Genomic DNA, 19,386 nt, shown 5'->3' with positions numbered 1-19,386 from the left:
ATAAAACAATAATGGTAAAAAAATAAATACAATGACGGTAACTAACTAAGTCAAACCGTCCAATCCGATGGCTCTACTTCACCACTCCCCCTACTCACTTCCACCAATGCAAAGCGAACAGAACTGAGTAGGGGAGGGCGTAGCCTAACTAGTTTGTGAACGACCCAGAGAAACGCAAGGCAAATTCAATGTGAACGTGTATGAGGCTTTAATAAAATCCAGATTTAGAAATTCCGCCACACATTTTTTTTTTTTTTTTAAGTGTCTCAAAAAGAGGGCATGTCCGGGCAAAAGAGGACGTCTGGTTACCCTACGTACGGGAAACCCATTTGATTCCTACCTGTTCCACTGTTAAATAGCGGCGCAAATTGGTGTCCTGGTAATTTCTCTGCGTGAGAAATACGAAGTGTGGTGTGTGAGCGTGTGCATGGGTGTGCATTGCGTGTGTCTCACGCCAAATGCGTGAGACTTGAGAGCCCTGAAACATAGCAGTAGCATAACGCCGGTTATCTTTGTTATCCCTTTAACACTGACATAGCAGTAGCATATCACCAGCCATCTATGTGATCGCTAACACTAACATAGCAGTAGCATATCACCAGCCATCTTTGCTATCACTGCAACACTAACATAGCAGTAGCATATCACCAGCCATCTTTGCTATCACTGCAACACTAACATAGCAGTAGCATATCACCAGCCATCTATATGATCGCTAACACCAACATAGCAGTAGCATATCGCCAGCCATCGTTGCCACGCGGACATAGCAGTAGGATGTAGCAATATCTGCGAGTACATCTCTACTCCCTCTCTTCTCTGCATTGCTAACACAGCAGGAAGGGGAAAAAGCGCTTGGAAGGCAGGAACAAAAGCCCTACCTGACCGCGGAGGACACTAATAAATCTCCCGTACTCGGAGCGTCATAAGTCACACTGCTGTCCTAGCACACGCACACACCACATACATTACACCAGCGCGTCATTAAGCCCCAAAGCATCCCCCCTTTAAAACCCCTTTTAATTAAACACTGTGGTTAATACTTTATGTGCACAAATGTGTCTGCATTACAAGAGCACAACATTTATACTCAGCCACTGATCTACGGATATTGTCCTCTCAACAGACAACAGTTTATGACCATCTTCTCGGGGAAAAGCCAATTATACGCTTTGGAGCGACGGCAGCAGTCAGAACAGCAGGACGCACAACGCTTGCTGGTGGCCGTCTTCGCTTTGCCAGACAACAAGTGGAGGGGATAATAAATACGCAGTTCAGATGGAACTCCCATTGTCGTTTTCTGAGTACCGTTTGTACCGTTTTAAGGTGACTGAAGACACTCTACTGCAGCAGTCAAACCTGGCCACACTTCATCCACGAAGTAGCCCACAAGTAAACCATTGAGCCAAACATCTATTCCACTATTTAGGACTTCAGCAGTTTTATCCAAAGCAACTTGCAGTGAAATTCAGATACAGGTTATTAAGGAGCAGGAAGGGTTCAGAGGTCAACCACTGTACTACACTGGCCCGGCTTGACGCGGTTCAACCAGCGGAGCTGGCCTTAGCGGCTGGGATTTGCATTTCCATGACAACCGGCCTACCGGCTTCAAGGTTTGAGTTTAACTGATGACACGTTTTTCTTAAGTCGATAACATAACAACACACACACTTTTATTGCCTATTTAGTTTAATATTATAGCCGCCTAACGTAAAATTGGATCGATTTCTTTAGGAGATATTTGATATGTTTGTGTCGTTTCAGACACAAGATATTCCGCCACGATGAATTCAGTTTGATGTTCGATATTCCCCCTTTTTTGCTTCCTAATCTCCATAACTCATTGAAAGCCAATTTATTTCAGATTAGTCTTGTTTATACATCGGACAGCGTTTCACATACATTTCCCCCAGTGCTACACCATGTCCTTGACATTTAGTAAAAAAAAGTGCAGATTATCAATATCAGCCAATCAACTATCAGTATTATCATACCAGTGTTAAAGGTGACATATTATACCACCCGGTGTGAGAGTGATTAGAAGCTACAAGCCGTTTTGAAAATCTGCCTCTTCTGACATCACAAGTGGGCGTGTCCACCTAGACGTGCGCTGGATAGACCAGTCCAGCCTACCCAGTGGACTGTAGAAAACATTGCTGCTCTATCCATCATACATCTAGGTGGACACGCCCACTTGTGATGTCAGAAGAGGCCGATTTTCAAAACGGCTTGTAACGTCTAATCACACTCGACACCCGGTGGTATAACAAGTCACCATTAAACATCCGTCTGACGTCTGGCCTTCAGCTCCAGGACTAATCTGAAGGAAAAACCTCTCCTATTTACAACAAGCCATTTTTTTTTGTTTGTTCTGCACCTACCTATGGCCAGGGTCATGACCTTGAGCTTGTTGCGCACCAGCTTCACCACCGTGCTCTTCTGCAGCGGCGTGGACCGGCAGCAGAGCACCGAGCGGCAGCTCCGCGCCACCTCCAGGAACTTGTCCTCCAGGCTCTTGTCCAGCGCGTAGGCCAGGGTGCGCCCGTCGATCACCAGCCCCAGCCGGTGCACCAGGAAGGGGGCGGCGGCGGCGGCGGCGGCGGCGGCGTGGGAGGAGGTGGAGGAGGAGGTGGTGGTGGTGGTGGTGGTGGAGGACGGAGGATAGAGGTGGAAGGCCGAGAGGTCGCCGTGGAAGGGGGGCTGCTTGGAGGTGTGGTCCGGAGAGGAGGAGGAGGAGGAGCAGAGGAACTTGGCCTGGATGTAGAGGAGGCTCTCCTCCAGGAGGGCAGCGCACGCCTCCTGGTGATGGGGGTGGGGTGGGGGGGGGGGAGGGTGGGGGCAGACGGGAGTGGGGTCATGGGTCATCGCTCGAGGATTGGGACGAGCAGAGAAATGGTGAATTTAGACAAATACCCAAATCCTCAAGCTCGGCCTGAATGGGTTGAGAGTCATTTAGAAAAAAATCCTGTAAATATTTTTTCTGAGGTTGTTTTTCGTTTCGACTGGTGTTTAGTGGAGACTAAGTTAGACTAAGCCTGAACCTCAAGACTAGTGTTTAAACTAGACTAAGTAAGACTAAGCCTCAACTTAAAGACCAGTAAAACCATCTTACTCATCCTAAACATAAAAGACTAGTGTTTGGAGTAAGGCAAGACTAATAAGCCTAAATTTAAAGACAGGACTGTACCCGAATGCTTGAGCACCGTACCAGAACTGTACCTGGACCGTACCAGGACTGTACCTGGACCGTACCAGGACTGTACCTGGACCGTACCAGGACTGTACCTGGACCGTACCAGGACTGTACCTGGACCGTACCAGGACTGTACCTGGGCCCTACCAGGACTGTACCTGGACCCTACCAGGACTGTACCTGGGCCCTACCAGGACTGTACCTGGGCCCTACCAGGACTGTACCTGGGCCCTACCAGGACTGTACCTGGGCCCTACCAGGACTGTACCTGGGAGTCTGCGTTGAGGGTGAGGATCTCCTCCTCTGGGTCGAGCAGCTTGCAGGCGTAGGCGATGTTGACGGCCGTCTCCTGTTTGTCCCCCGTCAGCACCCATATCTGGAGCCCCGCCTTCCTCAGCGAGGCGATGGTCTCCGGGACGCCGTCCTGCAGCCGGTCCTCGATGCCCGTGGCCCCTGCACAGCAACACGACAATAAACCACTGGATAACCATCACAGCAACACGACAATAAACCACTGGATAACCATCACAGCAACACGACAATAAACCACTGGATAACCATCACAGCAACACGACAATAAACCACTGGATAACCATCACAGCAACACACGGCAGTAAACAACACAACAATAAACCACTGGATAACCATCACAGCAACACAGGGCAGTAAACAACACACACAACAACACAACAATAAACCACTGGATAACCACCACAGCAACACGACAATAAACCACTGGATAACCATCACAGCAACACGACAATAAACCACTGGATAACCATCACAGCAACACGACAATAAACCACTGGATAACCATCACAGCAACACGACAATAAACCACTGGATAACCATCACAGCAACACGACAATAAACCACTGGATAACCACCACAGCAACACAGGGCAGTAAACAACACACACAACAACACAACAATAAACCACTGGATAACCATCACAGCAACACACAGCAGTAAACAACACAACAATAAACCACTGGATAACCATCACAGCAACACGACAATAAACCACTGGATAACCATCACAGCAACACGACAATAAACCACTGGATAACCATCACAGCAACACGACAATAAACCACTGGATAACCACCACAGCAACACACGGCAGTAAACAACACAACAATAAACCACTGGATAACCACCACAGCAACACACGGCAGTAAACAACACAACAATAAACCACTGGATAACCATCACAGCAACACACAACAGTAAACAGTAAACACAACAACAACAGTTTACAACACAGACGACACACAACTAAATTACAAACAACACAGACAATAAACAACTAAATAACTAAGCAACAAACAAATAATAATCAATAAGTAAATAAATAACCAAAACACGTACAACTGACAACAAACACATATTACAACAAACACTATTTCCTCCCCTTTTCTTAACCAAATACTTATCATTTGAGATGAGTTCTAACTCGTGATCATTTGTAGTGAGTTCCAAGTCATAACATGGAGCATCAAGCTCCACTACTAGTGCAGCAGAGAGCTGTGAGTGCACAGGCCCTGTACAGCTACCTGGGCGCTGCAGTCTCCAGCCACCAGGCAGCTCTACTGTAATGAGTTCTACCATCACACCACCCCCGGCCACTGGTCCTGCTCCTGTGGCAGAATGAGGACAGCGCTGTGAGTGAGGGCCCAGAAGGGTTACCTAGGAGATGGAGATCCGTCTCCAGCCGCAGGGCCGACTGGAAGAGCTTCTCCTCCCGGCCGTGGATGGCCGTCTCCGCCTCCAGATGCCCCTGCAGCCAGCAGGCATACTCCTCCTGACTCAGAGTCTACAAGCACGCACGCACACGCACACACACACACACACACACACACACACACACACACACACACACACGAAGACGAAGACAAACACACACACGAAGAAGACAAGCACAAACAGGAAGACAAACAGACATATATACACACACAGACTCACACATACATACACACACACACACACACACACAAAGACAAACACACAAAGAAAAAGACACAAACACACACAGACACACATACACACACACACACACACACACACACACACACACACACACAAGAAGACAAACACACACAAGACACACACACACACACACACACACACACACAGGAAGAAAAAGACACAAACACACACACATATATATGAGCACAAGGGAAGAGGGCACAGAGTACAAAGCCCTGCTGTCAGAGTGCAGATGTACAGGTGTTTCTGTTTTTTTCTTCCTGCGACTCGACAGAATCGATACATGCTGAGTATATGAGAGCTTTCAAATTGTGTTTTATCACTTTCACATGGTGACGCACTTTTAACGAAGGAGAGAGGGAACAAAAGAGAGAGGGATGGCGAGAGAGAGAGAGGGCGAGAGAGATGGCGAGAGACAGAGAGAGAGAGAGAGAGAGAGTGAGAGAGAAGGAAGAAGAGATGGGAGGAAGGAAGAGAGAGCGAGAGAGAGAGGGATTGCTAAAAGATGAGCGAGGGACAAGAATGAACAGAGGAGGGCCAAACGTGACAGAGGAGAGATGGAAAAGAGTGAGAGAAGAGAGAGAGAGAGAGAGCGAGCGAGAGGGAAGAGGAGGGACATAATGAGACCAGCCTGTGAGGGTATAAATTAGGAGGCTGTGAAAGCAGGCAGATTGTCGCTGAGTCACTGAGATGGAGGCTGGGGAAGGTCCATGTGGGCACCATAAAGACCCCGTTCCCCCCCTTCTGAGTGGCCGTCCCCCCCCACCCCAACACCCCACATTCAGCAGGGAGGAGCGGGTCCAGGGCTTGGCGCCGCTTTATTGGGCCTCGGGTTGCACTCTAATTCTAATAAATGTCAATATCGCAATTTAAAAAGGTCGGCAAATCTACTGTACATCTCCACGGCGGTTTTACATGTAAAAGTGCAGAAGTCACGTTGTGCGAGGAGGGGAGGAGAGGCCAGCAATGTAATAACTACAGCCCGCCTGCATGGATAAACACATTTTGATGCACTTTGTCCATCTTTGCTGTTAATACGCCAGAGTGATATGGAGTCATTAGCCGTGTGAATACGTCATGATATGCCGAGTGTGCGTTTCCTAATAAATAGCAGCCTGGCCCTGGCTTGGCAGCAATTGATTTCTCTGATTTTCTTTTTACCAGCCGATCAGATCTAAATCACTAATCTTACTCTATTTGCTTTTGCTGAATCCGGTTGAAAGTGAAGCTTATCTCAGAGGAGAAAAGCCCATCGTCAAATTGATGTCCGTCTTTTAACATCATTATTCTCTCCATTCACATGAAAAACAGTTTCAAATGCTACACTCTCTTTGCTACACTCACTCTCCAAGGGCACCGCCATCACTGGGGAAACTCAGCAGGAAACGCTGTTTATCATACCACACTGAAACACTGAAACCCCGCCCCCCCCCCCCCCCGCCCCGGTGCTAATTGGCCCCCATCATAATACAAGTACTTGGAGAGGCTTTCAGCGGGCTTGAAGCCAGACTGATCTGCAGAGAGAAACAGAATGTGAACTCAGCTCCTGACTCATAACTCATAACTCTAGTCTGGATATGGCCCGGGATCGATCCACAGTGCATTTCTGGCCGGGCACCCCCCTACCTTCTTGGCGATACACAGGGTCCGCAGGCCGTCCGCCGCGTAGAGGTTCAGGTAGCTCTGAGTCTTGCACAGAATCTTTCTTTGGCGTTTTCCTTTGGAATTATCTACGGTAGGGAACAGAAAACAAAGAAGTCAGCCCACGGGTTTTCAACGGAAGGGTCAGGAAGGAATGAGAAGGTTTATGCAGAGAGTGGGAGATGGAAGGCGAGGAGAGACGGAGAAGACGGGAGGATGAAGAGGGGATGAGGGTAACAGCAGGACGAGGAGGAGAAGGAGAGGAGAGATGGTGTAGAAAGATAATTCAGGGGTTAGGAATGCATTGGCAGATTTCTGCAGAACATCAGAGTTCTTCCAAGAAGAACATGGAGGCCATCTGCTCTTCACGCCTCAGCCGACCGCCAAGCTGGCTAGTCGCTCTCAGACAGGCCTCTCTACGGCAATCTCGCTCCATATCATCTGAACTCTCCTGGCACGTCGGCTGTGGACAGATTACTTAGTGACCAGCCCTCCTCCACCAGGACATGGACTGGGCTGGACGGCTTGAACAGCGTCACAGATTAACGGCGACCAACTAGAGTCGGAGATGGAAAGTCTCGTGGTAAGGGGGAATGGTTGTGGGTTTCGAACCCCAATGACCACAAACTGCATCCCTGAGCATGAAGCTTTTCTCCTACCGACAATCACAATATGTCTTCAAAACGTTGATTACCATTCACATTTAAAAAAAATTTATATACATTTTAAATATTGTGTATATTCCACGGCTATGGTTGGATTTGTAACTCGTTACGGATATGCTATTTGGGAATAACTTTCATAGGCTTGGTTTTGTTATGTGCTACCATTGTATGTGCAATTGTCCTTCCAACCGTCTCTGGAAGGAGGGATCCCTCTTCGGGGTTACATCTCAAGGTTTCTACCCCCTGGCTCGGGATGGTTTTCCCCTCTTGTCCTACCGAGGCCCTTTATAACCCGGGCCCATGAAGCCCTTTGAGACTGCAACTGTGATTAAGGGGCGTGTACAAAGAATTGACAGGACTATTGACACATCTACATGCCTTTACGCTTCTCTTGGTTCTCAGTGACCTTGGAGAACCAGATCTACAGACCCGCAAAACAGAGCCTCTAAGCTACTCTCCGTCTCCAGCGACGGTGCTGCATGGTGGGGTGCTGCGTGGTGGGGTGCTGCGTGGTGGGGTGCTGCGTGGTGGGGTGCTGCGTGGTGGGGTGCTGCGTGGTGGGGTGCTGCGTGGTGGGGTGCTGCGTGGTGGGGTGCTGCGTGGTGGGGTGCTGCGTGGTGGGGTGCTGCGTGGTGGGGTGCTGCGTGGTGGGGTGCTGCGTGGTGGGGTGCTGCGTGGTGGGGTGCTGCGTGGTGGGGTGCTGCGTGGTGGGGTGCTGCGTGGTGGGGTGCTGCGTGGTGGGGTGCTGCGTGGTGGGGTGCTGCGTGGTGGGGTGCTGCGTGGTGGGGTGCTGCGTGGTGGGGTGCTGCGTGGTGGGGTGCTGCGTGGTGGGGTGCTGCGTGGTGGGGTGCTGCATGGTGGGGTGCTGCGTGGTGGGGTGCTGCGTGGTGGGGTGCTGCGTGGTGGGGTGCTGCGTGGTGGGGTGCTGCGTGGTGGGGTGCTGCGTGGTGGGGTGCTGCGTGGTGGGGTGCTGCGTGGTGGGGTGCTGCGTGGTGGGGTGCTGCGTGGTGGGGTGCTGCGTGGTGGGGTGCTGCGTGGTGGGGTGCTGCGTGGTGGGGTGCTGCGGCGGTTCGCCGTGCATCTGCTCCCACTCGAGGCCGTATCCACCCATTGTTCTCTGCTTCAATAGGAAGTGGCCCGGGCTGAATGTGCGTGCTGGCTGAAAACATGTAAATGTATTCCGCTGTAAGGGAGATAAACATCTTTAATATGTCTCCAAGAATGTTTGTCGTCCGTCTTGTTTTGTTTGCTTTAGAGAGACGTTTCCCCCGCCAGTAATTTCCCTATGATCATATATGAGGGCGAGGGTTAGTTTAATATGAAGGGTGCAAGCAGCACGCTACTGTGTGTGTGTGTGTGTGTGTGTGTGTGTGTGTGTGTGTGTGTGTGTGTGTGTGTGTGTGTGTGTGTGTGTGTGTGTGTGTGTGTGTGTGTGTGTGTGTGTGTGTGTGTGTGTGTTCAGTCAAAGTGTGTCTGTTTGACTCTCTAGAAGGGAGGTGGTGGAGAGAGCGAGGGAACAGAGAGAAAATAATCCCAGAGAGGAGGAGGAGGAGGAGGAGGAGGAGGAGGAGGAGGAGGAGGAGGAGGAGGAGACTAGTGAGGAGGAGACTAGTGAGGAGGAGGAGGAGACTAGCGAGGAGGAGACTAGTGAGGAGGAGGAGGAGACTAGCGAGAACAAGGAAGAGGAGGAGACTAGCGAGAACAAGGAGGAGGAGAAAGAAGAGAAGAAAAAACCTTCTATACAAGCCAACATAACTGACACCAGGTCCATATGGTCACTAACCGTACCAGGTACATATTATCACTATCAGTACCAGGTACATATGGTCACTAACCGTACCAGGTACATATTATCACTATCAGGTACATATGGTCACTAACAGTACCAAGTACATATTATCACTATCAGGTACATATGGTCACTAACAGTACCAGGTACATATTATCACTATCAGTACCAGGTACATATGGTCACTAACCGTACCAGGTACATATTATCACTATCCGTACCAGGTACATATGGTCACTAACAAGACCAGGTCCATAGTATCACTGTCAATACCAGATACATATGGTCACTAACAATACCAGGTCCATAGTATCACTGTCAATACCAGGTCCATATGGTCACTAACAATACCAGGTCCATAGTATCACTGTCAGTACCAGATACATATGGTCACTAACAGTACCAGGTACATATGGTCACTAACAGTACCAGGTACATATGGTCACTAACAGTACCAGGTACATATTATCACTATCAGTACCAGGTACATATGGTCACTAACAGTACCAGGTACATATGGTCACTAGCCTTGTCTTATCCTAGCTATCTTTGTTGTATACGGGGAATGGGTTAATCTAGCAATTGTAAGTGCTTGGCACTTAGTTCTATGAACATCCTTACTGCACCGACAGTGATATATTGTCGTTTCTCCTTCATATGACAAATGTACTTATTTTAAGTTGCTTTGGATGAAAGCATCTGCTAAATGCCCTAAATGTAAATGTAACATCAGAACTATGTACATATTGTTACTATTAGAACACTAGCAACGGTATTTTTACTAAATGGAACAAAACAACTTCTAAATAAAGGGTGATGCGGTGACATTACATTAATATCCTAAATATTATCTGCATTGCGTTTATTTTTGCGAGCAATTTTTTGCACACGTGCGTCATTCTTGGGCTGATGAACTACACACCAGCTGACCTATTTTCGGGACATTGTAAAAAACCAAAAAAAAAAAGAAAAAAGCTCAGCGAGCTCAGAGAAAGCACCGCAGCTTTTCACAGAGAGCTGCGAGGCGCGGTCTGCCTGACAGATACAGGTGGAGCTCAGTCCGCTGTTTGTTTTTCCCTTCCTGTTAAAAAAGGGAAAGAAAGAAAGAAAGAAAAAAGGATCCGACCCGGAGGAGCATTCCTGCACCATGTGTTCCTCAGCTCCGGAGCGTTTGTCAAAACACACAATCAAGCCACCGCAGCCCACGGCTTTGGTTAAACAGTTAAACTTATTCTTCACATTTTGTCCTTTTGAAAGGATGATTGTCACGAGGTTACAATTTGATTTGAGTTTCTGTTTGCTTTCTGCCTTTTGTGTGGATAAGGTAGTAAATAAATTTGTATCCTTTCAAATGTTTTAATCATGCTTTTAATTATTATTTTTGCTTAATTTTCTTTTCGTTATCTCTTGTTTGTTTTTTAAGTCGAATTATGTATAGTGTCTTTGAGGATTGAGTAAAGAGCTGTATAAATGGAATGTATTATTCATTTGTTATCATCAGAAACTATTCCTAGCAGTTTCTGGTCCTCTGATAGCATTCTTGGCGGCCCTTCCGTGACGGGCTGCCAAAGTTGACGAGGCTGCTTTATCGCGTTCCAACGCACATCGACACGAAAAATATACACATACATATTAAAAGGTTTCTTTTGTCCTCCAAGAGAACCGGCATCTTCTCTACGATGATTAAAGTCACACCACCACAACAACCCAGCCTCAAACACCAGAGACACACTTCAAACACCGGGGACCTAAAACACTGCTGTTTACCTTCCCTTGCACCATGTTATTAAAGTCACACAGGCGGACGTTTCTGGCTGAATGGAGCCATTGTGGGGGTCCGTGTTCCCGGCAATTGGCTGTTTCAAACACCAATGGCAAAGTACTGAGTGGTCTGTGCGGAGGAGGGCACGCCCAGTCTACCATTATGGTTAACGTCTTAACAGCTGAGACGCACAGTGGGGGGGGGGGATAGCTAGGACTCTGGGGGGGGTCCGGGTTGCTGGGGTGCCAGGTTGATGTGAGAAGTGTATTACTTTAAAACCCCCCTCTCTGTAATGATCCAGGGAGCAAAATTGTGTGAATATTTTAACAAGGCAGCAAACGTCCTACCTGAAAATGTCCCAGCGTGCGCCGGGCCACTCAAATGTTCCGTAAAAAGAAACTTAAAAAAAAATAAAAAAAACGGTGACAACAGTGTCCGACACGCAAAAGCACCGGACGGATTTCATCTCGTTGATGGGCGAAAGAAAAAAAAAAAAAACACATGTAGCGCGTAAAACCGTTTCTTTCCCGCCCTGCGTCGAGGAATAAGAGAAACGAGACAGAATAAATATCACAAAGTGAGACAGGAGGACGTTTCCGTAGCGATGGATGGCAGCTAGAGAAACATACTCCCGCTTCATTGGACAATATTTATCCAGTATTTGCAAATACAATTCAGACGGGCTCCGGCCGCTCCTGGCTGTAACCCCCCCCCCCCCCCCATCAGGCGGTCAGACTGCGTCTAGAGAGAACAAGATGTCTCGTAATCACGTGTAAAAAAGGGGTAGAAAGTCCTCGCTCCCCTCAACCAACAAGAACCAGACCACTGAGACCACAGCCTGAAACGTATAATAACAATACCATTTCATCCCGTAGCAGAAGTTTTGATGCAAAGCAATTTGCCGTGATGTTCGGTACAGGCCATTAAGAAGCAGGTAGCCGTTTTCCTTTCTCAAGGATCCGTACAATGCAATTACAATGCACATTGGGGATCAAACCCTGCACTTCTCATTTTCAGTACTACACCATCACCACCACCACACTATACCCCGCCCAAAAGTGGAGAGTAAAGAATAAGCCAACAGATCGGAAAAATCCCGTTGGACGTTCATGAGGTAAATGAACAAGCACAACCTCTGGAGGTCTTGTGTTACTAACCCAGGAGCCGTGCGCCGCGGGAGGAAGCGGCCAAAACAGTGGCTCCCCTAGTACAGGGCTCTCTTGTTGTTCTGGTGCCGCTACAATCTGTGTTCCCTGGCCTCTGATTCCCAGGCAAGACATCTGGTCCGTGTGTACACAGTAGAAGAGGTAAAGAGCCACCTCAGCGGCTTTGGTCATTGTGCGCGTGTGTGAGTGTGTTTGTGTATTTTCGTGCATGCTTGTGTTCACCGGTGGGGATGTTTAAGAGGCGGTCTTAAAAGAGCACAACAGAGTCCCGAGCGTGTGGAGGACGTCAGGACTCTTTTTAAAGGGGTTCCAATTAAAAGCCGGGTGCTGGAAGGTGGAACCTGGGCATAAAACACGAGCTCTTACATAACGACGTGTGGATGTGTGTTTCTGTGTGGAAGTTGGGCTCTTTCCATGCAGGCACTGGCTGGCCGGTAGCAGAGCTCACACACAAGCTAGCTGCAAGCTGAAAACTAGGCTACCACAACAAAGAAGGGTCAAAATTGGGTCCTGTCAAGTTTGACAGCCTTTCATTCTTTTTGCCGTCGTTCACGTCTCATTGCTCTGCTGTTCCCTGTGCCCTTTGGGGGTTATAGTAAGGATTCAGTTTAGGTTCAGAGAGAGAGAGCGAGAGCGAGAGAGAGTAGAGTAGAGAGTAGAGAAGGGAGAGAAGGACGGGGAGACAGGTGTGGGGGAGACTTCTCCAGGCTAAGGGTTAGGAAGTGAGAGGGGTGTAGATAAGGGAGCGATGGTGAGTGGGAGAACAGGTGCAGTTAGGGCGAGGGTGTGTGAGACAGACCCGGCGCAGAGCAGGGAGCTGGGGGCTGAGGGTGTGTGTGTGTGAGAGGGGGGGGGGGGGGGCGACCCGGCGCAGAGCGGGCTCCTACCGGTGAGCGGCGGCTTGATGAGCTCCATGATGGCCGAGTCGGCCCCCTTGGTGTAGACGGTGATCTGGTCGGTGAGCGGGTGCCGCACCACCACCGACATCCTCTTCCGCGTGGAGTCGAAGCCCAGCGTGTGCAGCAGCTCGAAGCCCAGCTTGCCCAGGTGGGGCAGCTCCACCGTCACCTGGTCGGGCAGCCGGCCCACCAGGGAGCACTTGTAGGCCCGGGCGGCGTACACCAGCGCCGCCTCGTCGGGGGACTCCGCCTCGTAGCGCAGCTCGGCGCCGCCGCTGACGCCGACGCCGCCGCCCCTGGCCGCCGTCGGCCCGCCCTCGTAGCCGGGCGGGACGGGGCTGAAGGCGGCCTGGAGCCCCGCGCCGCCGCCGCCGCCGCCACCACCGCCGCCGCCACCGCCGCCACCGCCGCCGCCGCCCAGCAGGGCGCCCTCCTCGTGCAGCTTGGCGAGGGTGCTCTCGGCGGACGGCGAGGACAGGGCGCTGGAGCAGCCACGCGCCGAGGAGCGGTTGGTGACCAGGCTGGAGGAGGAGCTGCTGTTGGAGCCCGAGGTGAGGCGGCTGGGCGTGAAGCGCTTGATGAAGTCCTCAATGGTCTTCACGGGGGACTTGAGCTCGAAACGCATCCGCACCTGGGAGGGAACCCGGGGGGGGGGGGGGGGGGGGGGGGACCCGGTTAGTGTTGAACTGTTGAGTAAGTGACTAACATTGGATGTGTTGAGACACGGCCGTTGAGGAACAGGAACGGGTTAGGGGGCATTGAGCTCCACAATGCATACAGGTTCTGCACTTTGGCTGGGAGTCAAACTATACCAGCGCCTACACACGCCCACACAAGCGGTACGATCCTTCCAGGGAGAGGAGGCACTAGTCATTTAACATGACTAGTGTAAAAATAAATGACAACGCCACAAGTGCTGTTTTAGGTAGAACATGTTCATTCAGCACCTGGGCCCTAGCATCTAGCATCCACCACGTATTGCAGTGGTTAGGGTGTCTGTCTGCAGTCTACCTGTAGGCATTCTAGAGCAAGACGCCCCATTACACCTACCTGCTCCTTAACGACATGATCTGAATTCACTGTCTAGTCACAATAGATAAAAGAGTAAACTGTTAGTAAACAGCAACACATTCAACAGTAACTAAAGAACAAATGAGTGGGCAAAAGAGTGAATAATAAATCGCAGTATTGGCTATATTCCCCTCCAGGTTCCCCATGGTGTAACCACAGCGTGGCGGAGGGAGGCATGGTTCCCATGTATAAATCATCCACACACCGACCCCCAGGGGCCTCGTACCACCAGCCCCACCTCTGCCCAGAGGCCCTGGCTCCCAGGGGCCTCGTACCACCAGCCCCACCGCTGCTCCGAGGCTCAGGACCTCAAGGGCATCGTACCACCAGCCCCACCTCTGTGCCCAGAGGCCCACAGGACAACAAGCAGAAGATACGAGCGGGAGAAATGAACCACCAACGGAGCCATTGATCAAAAGATAGCAGGTTTCAATTTGATAGGTTTTAGCCTCTTCTGCGTGCAGCCGCTAACCTCTAAAAATGTAAACATAGAAGAGATATATAATCTGTCACATTATGAATAATATTATTTAATGTTCAGGGCCTCTGGGGCGGCAGGCCAGCGAATCCACGCACGCACGCACGCACGCACGCACGCACACGCACACACACACACACACACACACACACACACACACACACACACACACACACACACACTAAACGCTTAGAACCACGTGGTTAATTATAAGCACAGAGGGCCATTCAGTTTGTCGTTGTTGTTGTTGTGGTGTATAGTTAGGGGGCACAGCTAATGCAATAAAAAGTTAACTATGGGTAAATAGAGGACGTATTGTCAGAGTATATCGGTGAAGGCGTTGGAGTAACCCCAGAGCACAGTTTAAATACCATGTTCCCTATGCATTGGATTATGGATTATTACTTTGAAAGCGTATGGAAACAACAATCATGCCACAACCTTGTAGTCTACAATACACTGTATTGAGCAGTGCCATTGTTATGACCGTTTAGAAATGTAGGAACTGTCTTCGAAAAAGAAAGCCTTTAAAACATGATAGATGTTTTCCCACAAGAAGAATGAACCTTTTCTTTCTGATTCCCGTGGTCACGCTAACATTTTTGTAGCTAATCCAATTTCAATTGTACGCTCTGATTAGTCTCAGCCGCACTTACACTTTCGCCGGCTAAAACCATCCGCTACACGACTACATGTAACAAGGGCTGAATGATTCATCGAATTCAGAGCGACATCGCGATGAAATAGAACGCGATTTGTAAATCACAAAGGCTGCGATTAAAAAAAGATATACTTTTTATTCTTTGGATATATTTTTTTTAATTATTATTTTGGATTTGTTATGGTTACTGACTGAAGTCAACAATGTTGTGTTGGTCATACTAATCGAATGATTTATTGCTTACAGAATATAAGGAACTTTAAAAAGAAAAATCGTCATACTAGATCGCAATCGCAATATTGGTCGAAATGGTTCGATCATTTCCCCCAAAATCGTTCAGCCCTACATGCAACCACGGTAGCATGTACTGGTTATGGTTATGGTTATGGTTATGGTTATCTCCGGTAGGGGAGGGTACCTTCTGCCGGGGCTGGTCGGGGGACGACACCACCACCGTGTTGCAGATGGTCAGCGCCACGAAGAAGTCGATGATGTCGGCGAGGTCGGAGGGCAGCTGGGACACAGGCTGGCGGTGGAAGTGGATGAAGTTCAGCTGGCTGCCGCCCTCGTTCACCTTGTCCAGGAGCTGGGGGTCCGGCGTGATGTCCTTCTCCTGCGGGCAGAGAGAGAGAGAGACGTGAAGAGGTCAGAGGTCGAGGTACAGAACTGGTTTATGATCAAACACACAAACATTAGAAATGATGTGAAAGTTGGGTGAACGGCAAACCACCGCACTGGCCTGAGGTTGGCGTTTGCTGGGGCAGTAGGCAAGCACATTAAAGGTGACATACTATACCACCGGGTGTGAGTGTGATTAGCCGTTACAAGCCGTTTTGAAAATCTGCCTCTTCTGACATCACAAGTGGGCGTGTCCACCTTATAACGGCTAATCACACTCACACCTGGCGCTATAATATGTCACCTTCAACATGGAGCTGTGTTCGAACTCACTCACTATTCCCTATATAGTGTTTATGACATAGTGAACTATACAGGGAACGAACAAATGAGAGTTCGGACACCACGCTGAACATTTCTAAACGTCATTTGCGTCAGTAAATGCGCCCGCATTGCATTGTGGTATACGGGAGTAACATGTAGGGAACGTCGTATGTTCACTCAAATTTGGGGGTATTTTATTGTCCACTATGTAGTGAATGAAATTAACCACTACACCACTACAAAATGGCGAGCGCCCTATATAGTGCACTATATCCATGATAGGGGAACGATTTCGAACACAGCTAGGGTCATGTGTACTTTGAACATATACCAACACGCTGTACGTGTACAGGGACTTTCTTTATCAACAAGTGGAGGATTCTATTATGGCAGTAGGGATTTTTGGGCTTGCAGTGCTAACCATGTAGCACACAGCGGACAAGTGAGTCTGTGTTCACTCCATGCTAACCATGTAGCGCACGGGGAGCAAGTTAGCATGTATTATAAGCTGCGTTGCTAACCATTTAGCACACAAGGAGAAAGTCAGACTTTATTTTAGCGTACTGTGCTAACCATGTAGCACGCATAGAGCAACTTAGTCTATATTTTAGCGTGCTAACCATGTAGCACACGTATAGCAAGTTAGTCTTTACTTTAGCATGCGGTGCTAACCATGTAGCGCAACAGAGCGCGAGCGAGGCTGTATTTTAGCGTGCGGTGCTAACCACGTAGCGCACCTAGAGCGAGTTCGTCTTCACTTTAGCGTGCGGTGCTGACCATGTAGCGCACACACACAGAGAGAGAGCGAGTGAGGCTGTGTTTTAGCAACGCTAACGCTAACCATGGGGCTGCTGAAGGCAGTGTGCTTGGACAGGATGCTAGCCCTCTTGGCCTCGGCGCGGCTGCCGGTGCGGCGGTGGGACTTGGTGCTCTGCGAGCGCAGGACCACGCGGGCGCTCTGGTGGCTGCCCACGCTGTCCCGCCTGGGCAGCGTGCCGCCGCGGGACGGGCACTCCGCCTCCTCCTCGGACTCCAGCTCCTGGTACATGGCTAGCCGCCGCGCTGGGGGGGGCAAACAGGAAACGGGAAGTTACAACCAAGGTTTTTTATTTTTTTATTTGTTATGATGATAATACCATGTGTGAAACAACATTTGACGATAACAATGTGGAAAGAAACACGCATTATAATTAAGATAATAGATCACGACAGGCTGTGGTATGTTCTCATTATACCACAGTTAAGGGGCGTTGTCCGCCCCGACCAGTCCCTCCGCTGGTATAATGAAAACATATAATGAGAACATGAGAACATTTAATGTGGTATAATGAGAACATACCACAGCCTTGTCGTGATCTATTGCTTTTATAAAACGGTTACGTAAGTATGGCGAAATGAAAGTCATAGACACCCTCAATTTTGAAAAAACTAGCATTTGTTTAATTTGTTTAATGAATACAAAAATGTATTCCCTCCTGGCTGCCTGCAAAGTGTGCGGCGGTTGCTATGCAACACACGGTAGCGTCCTTCAGAGAGAAGGCTAGAGACTTGGAGCTTGGTTCTCCGGCAATTTAGCCTACTATCGAGCAGTTCACTCACTGTGTGCTTATTGTTTTAAAACATTTCCACCCTCTCCATCAATCAACATATTTTTAGGCTTCAGTGAACTATGCTCTTGCTTTTATATAAATAAACAACAGTTCAAGTTAGGCGCAGAGTGATACAGAACTCTGTAAGCTGAATGGGCGTCATAGCTGTGTGTATACGCTCATTATACAACAGTTAGGAACCAATCAGATCGCTTGATTTAAGCCACCTGTTTTATAATGACCAAATAGCATCTAGCACCTACCATCCAGTACCTAGCCTCTATCCTCTAGCATCCATCCCTTAGCAACCACCCCCTAGCATTAAGCACCAAGCATCCAACACCTAGCATCCTCCACCTAGTAATAATGTTCTAGAATCCAGCACCTAGCATATACCAATTACATGAACCACCAAGCATTTAGCATCCATCTCCTTTAATCTATCCTCAAACATCCATCCCTTAGAATCCAGCACCTAGCATCCAGCACCAAGCATCTAGAACCTAGCATCCATCACCTAGAATCCAGCACCTAGCATCCAGCACCAGCATCCATCACCTAGCATCCATCACCTAGCATTAGGCATCCAGCACCTAGCATCCAGCACCTAGCATCCAGCACCTAGCATCCATCACCTAGCATCCAGCACCTAGCATTCAGCACCTAGCATCCAGCACCTAGCATCCAGCACCTAGCATCCAGCACCTAGCATCCAGCACCTAGCATCCAGCACCTAGCATTCAGCACCTAGCATTCAGCACCTAGCATCCAGCACCTAGCATCCATCACCTAGCATTCAGCACCTAGCATTCAGCACCTAGCATCCAGCACCTAGCATCCAGCACCTAGCATCCAGCACCTAGCATCCAGCACCTAGCATTCAGCACCTAGCATTCAGCACCTAGCATCCAGCACCTAGCATCCAGCACCTAGCATTCAGCACCTAGCATCCAGCACCTAGCATCCAGCACCTAGCATCCAGCACCTAGCATCCAGCACATAGCATCTAGCACCTAGCATCCAGCACCTAGCATCCAGCACCTAGCATCCAGCACCTAGCATCCAGCACCTAGCATCCAGCACCTAGCATCCAATAGCCGTCCACCACCTGCGGCGCAGCGTCGTCACTCACCATTTGCATCATGGGAGTACTCCACGCCGGCCACGGTGCAGCGGCGGAACACCATCTTGTTCTCTGTGAGCGTGCCGGTCTTGTCGGAGAAGATGTACTGCATCTGGCCCAGGTCCTCGGTGATGTTGAGGGCGCGGCACTGCAGGTGCGTGTCCGTCTCCTCGTCGTACAGCTCGGCGTCCTGGTGGATGAAGAACACCTGGCAGACCTTCACGATCTCGATGGACACGAACAGGGAGATGGGGATCAGCACCTGGGGGAGACGGGGGGGGTACAGAAGGGAAAAAAATTAGAAAGGAGACAGAGTGAGAGGAGAAAGAAAGAGAGAAAGAAAAAGAAAGAAAGAGACAGAGTGAAGAGGTGGAGGGAGAGAGAGAGAGAGACACACAGAGAGAAGAGGTAGTTTAGA

At 49.4% G+C, this 19,386-nt stretch overlaps 1 protein-coding gene across 1 annotated transcript in view; it reads right to left on the bottom strand.

Moving 5' to 3' along the window:
• The window catches only part of atp10a (ATPase phospholipid transporting 10A), a 35,404-nt gene that overhangs the window by 9,873 nt on the left and 6,145 nt on the right, over nt 1-19,386 (bottom strand). Inside the window, exons 5-13 of the mRNA XM_084472940.1 lie at nt 18,978-19,230; nt 17,098-17,318; nt 15,733-15,927; nt 13,510-13,735; nt 13,093-13,479; nt 6,809-6,912; nt 4,883-5,009; nt 3,462-3,646; nt 2,382-2,799 (exon numbers count right to left, since the gene is read on the bottom strand). Of these exons, the coding sequence (XP_084329066.1) occupies nt 2,382-2,799; nt 3,462-3,646; nt 4,883-5,009; nt 6,809-6,912; nt 13,093-13,479; nt 13,510-13,735; nt 15,733-15,927; nt 17,098-17,318; nt 18,978-19,230 (2,116 nt within the window). The remainder of the gene's footprint in view (nt 1-2,381; nt 2,800-3,461; nt 3,647-4,882; nt 5,010-6,808; nt 6,913-13,092; nt 13,480-13,509; nt 13,736-15,732; nt 15,928-17,097; nt 17,319-18,977; nt 19,231-19,386) is intronic.

Source organism: Micromesistius poutassou, assembly GCF_964030765.1.
Source record: "Micromesistius poutassou genome assembly, chromosome: 9".
NCBI lineage: Eukaryota > Metazoa > Chordata > Actinopteri > Gadiformes > Gadidae > Micromesistius > Micromesistius poutassou.
This window is presented reverse-complemented; position numbering and strand designations above follow the sequence as displayed.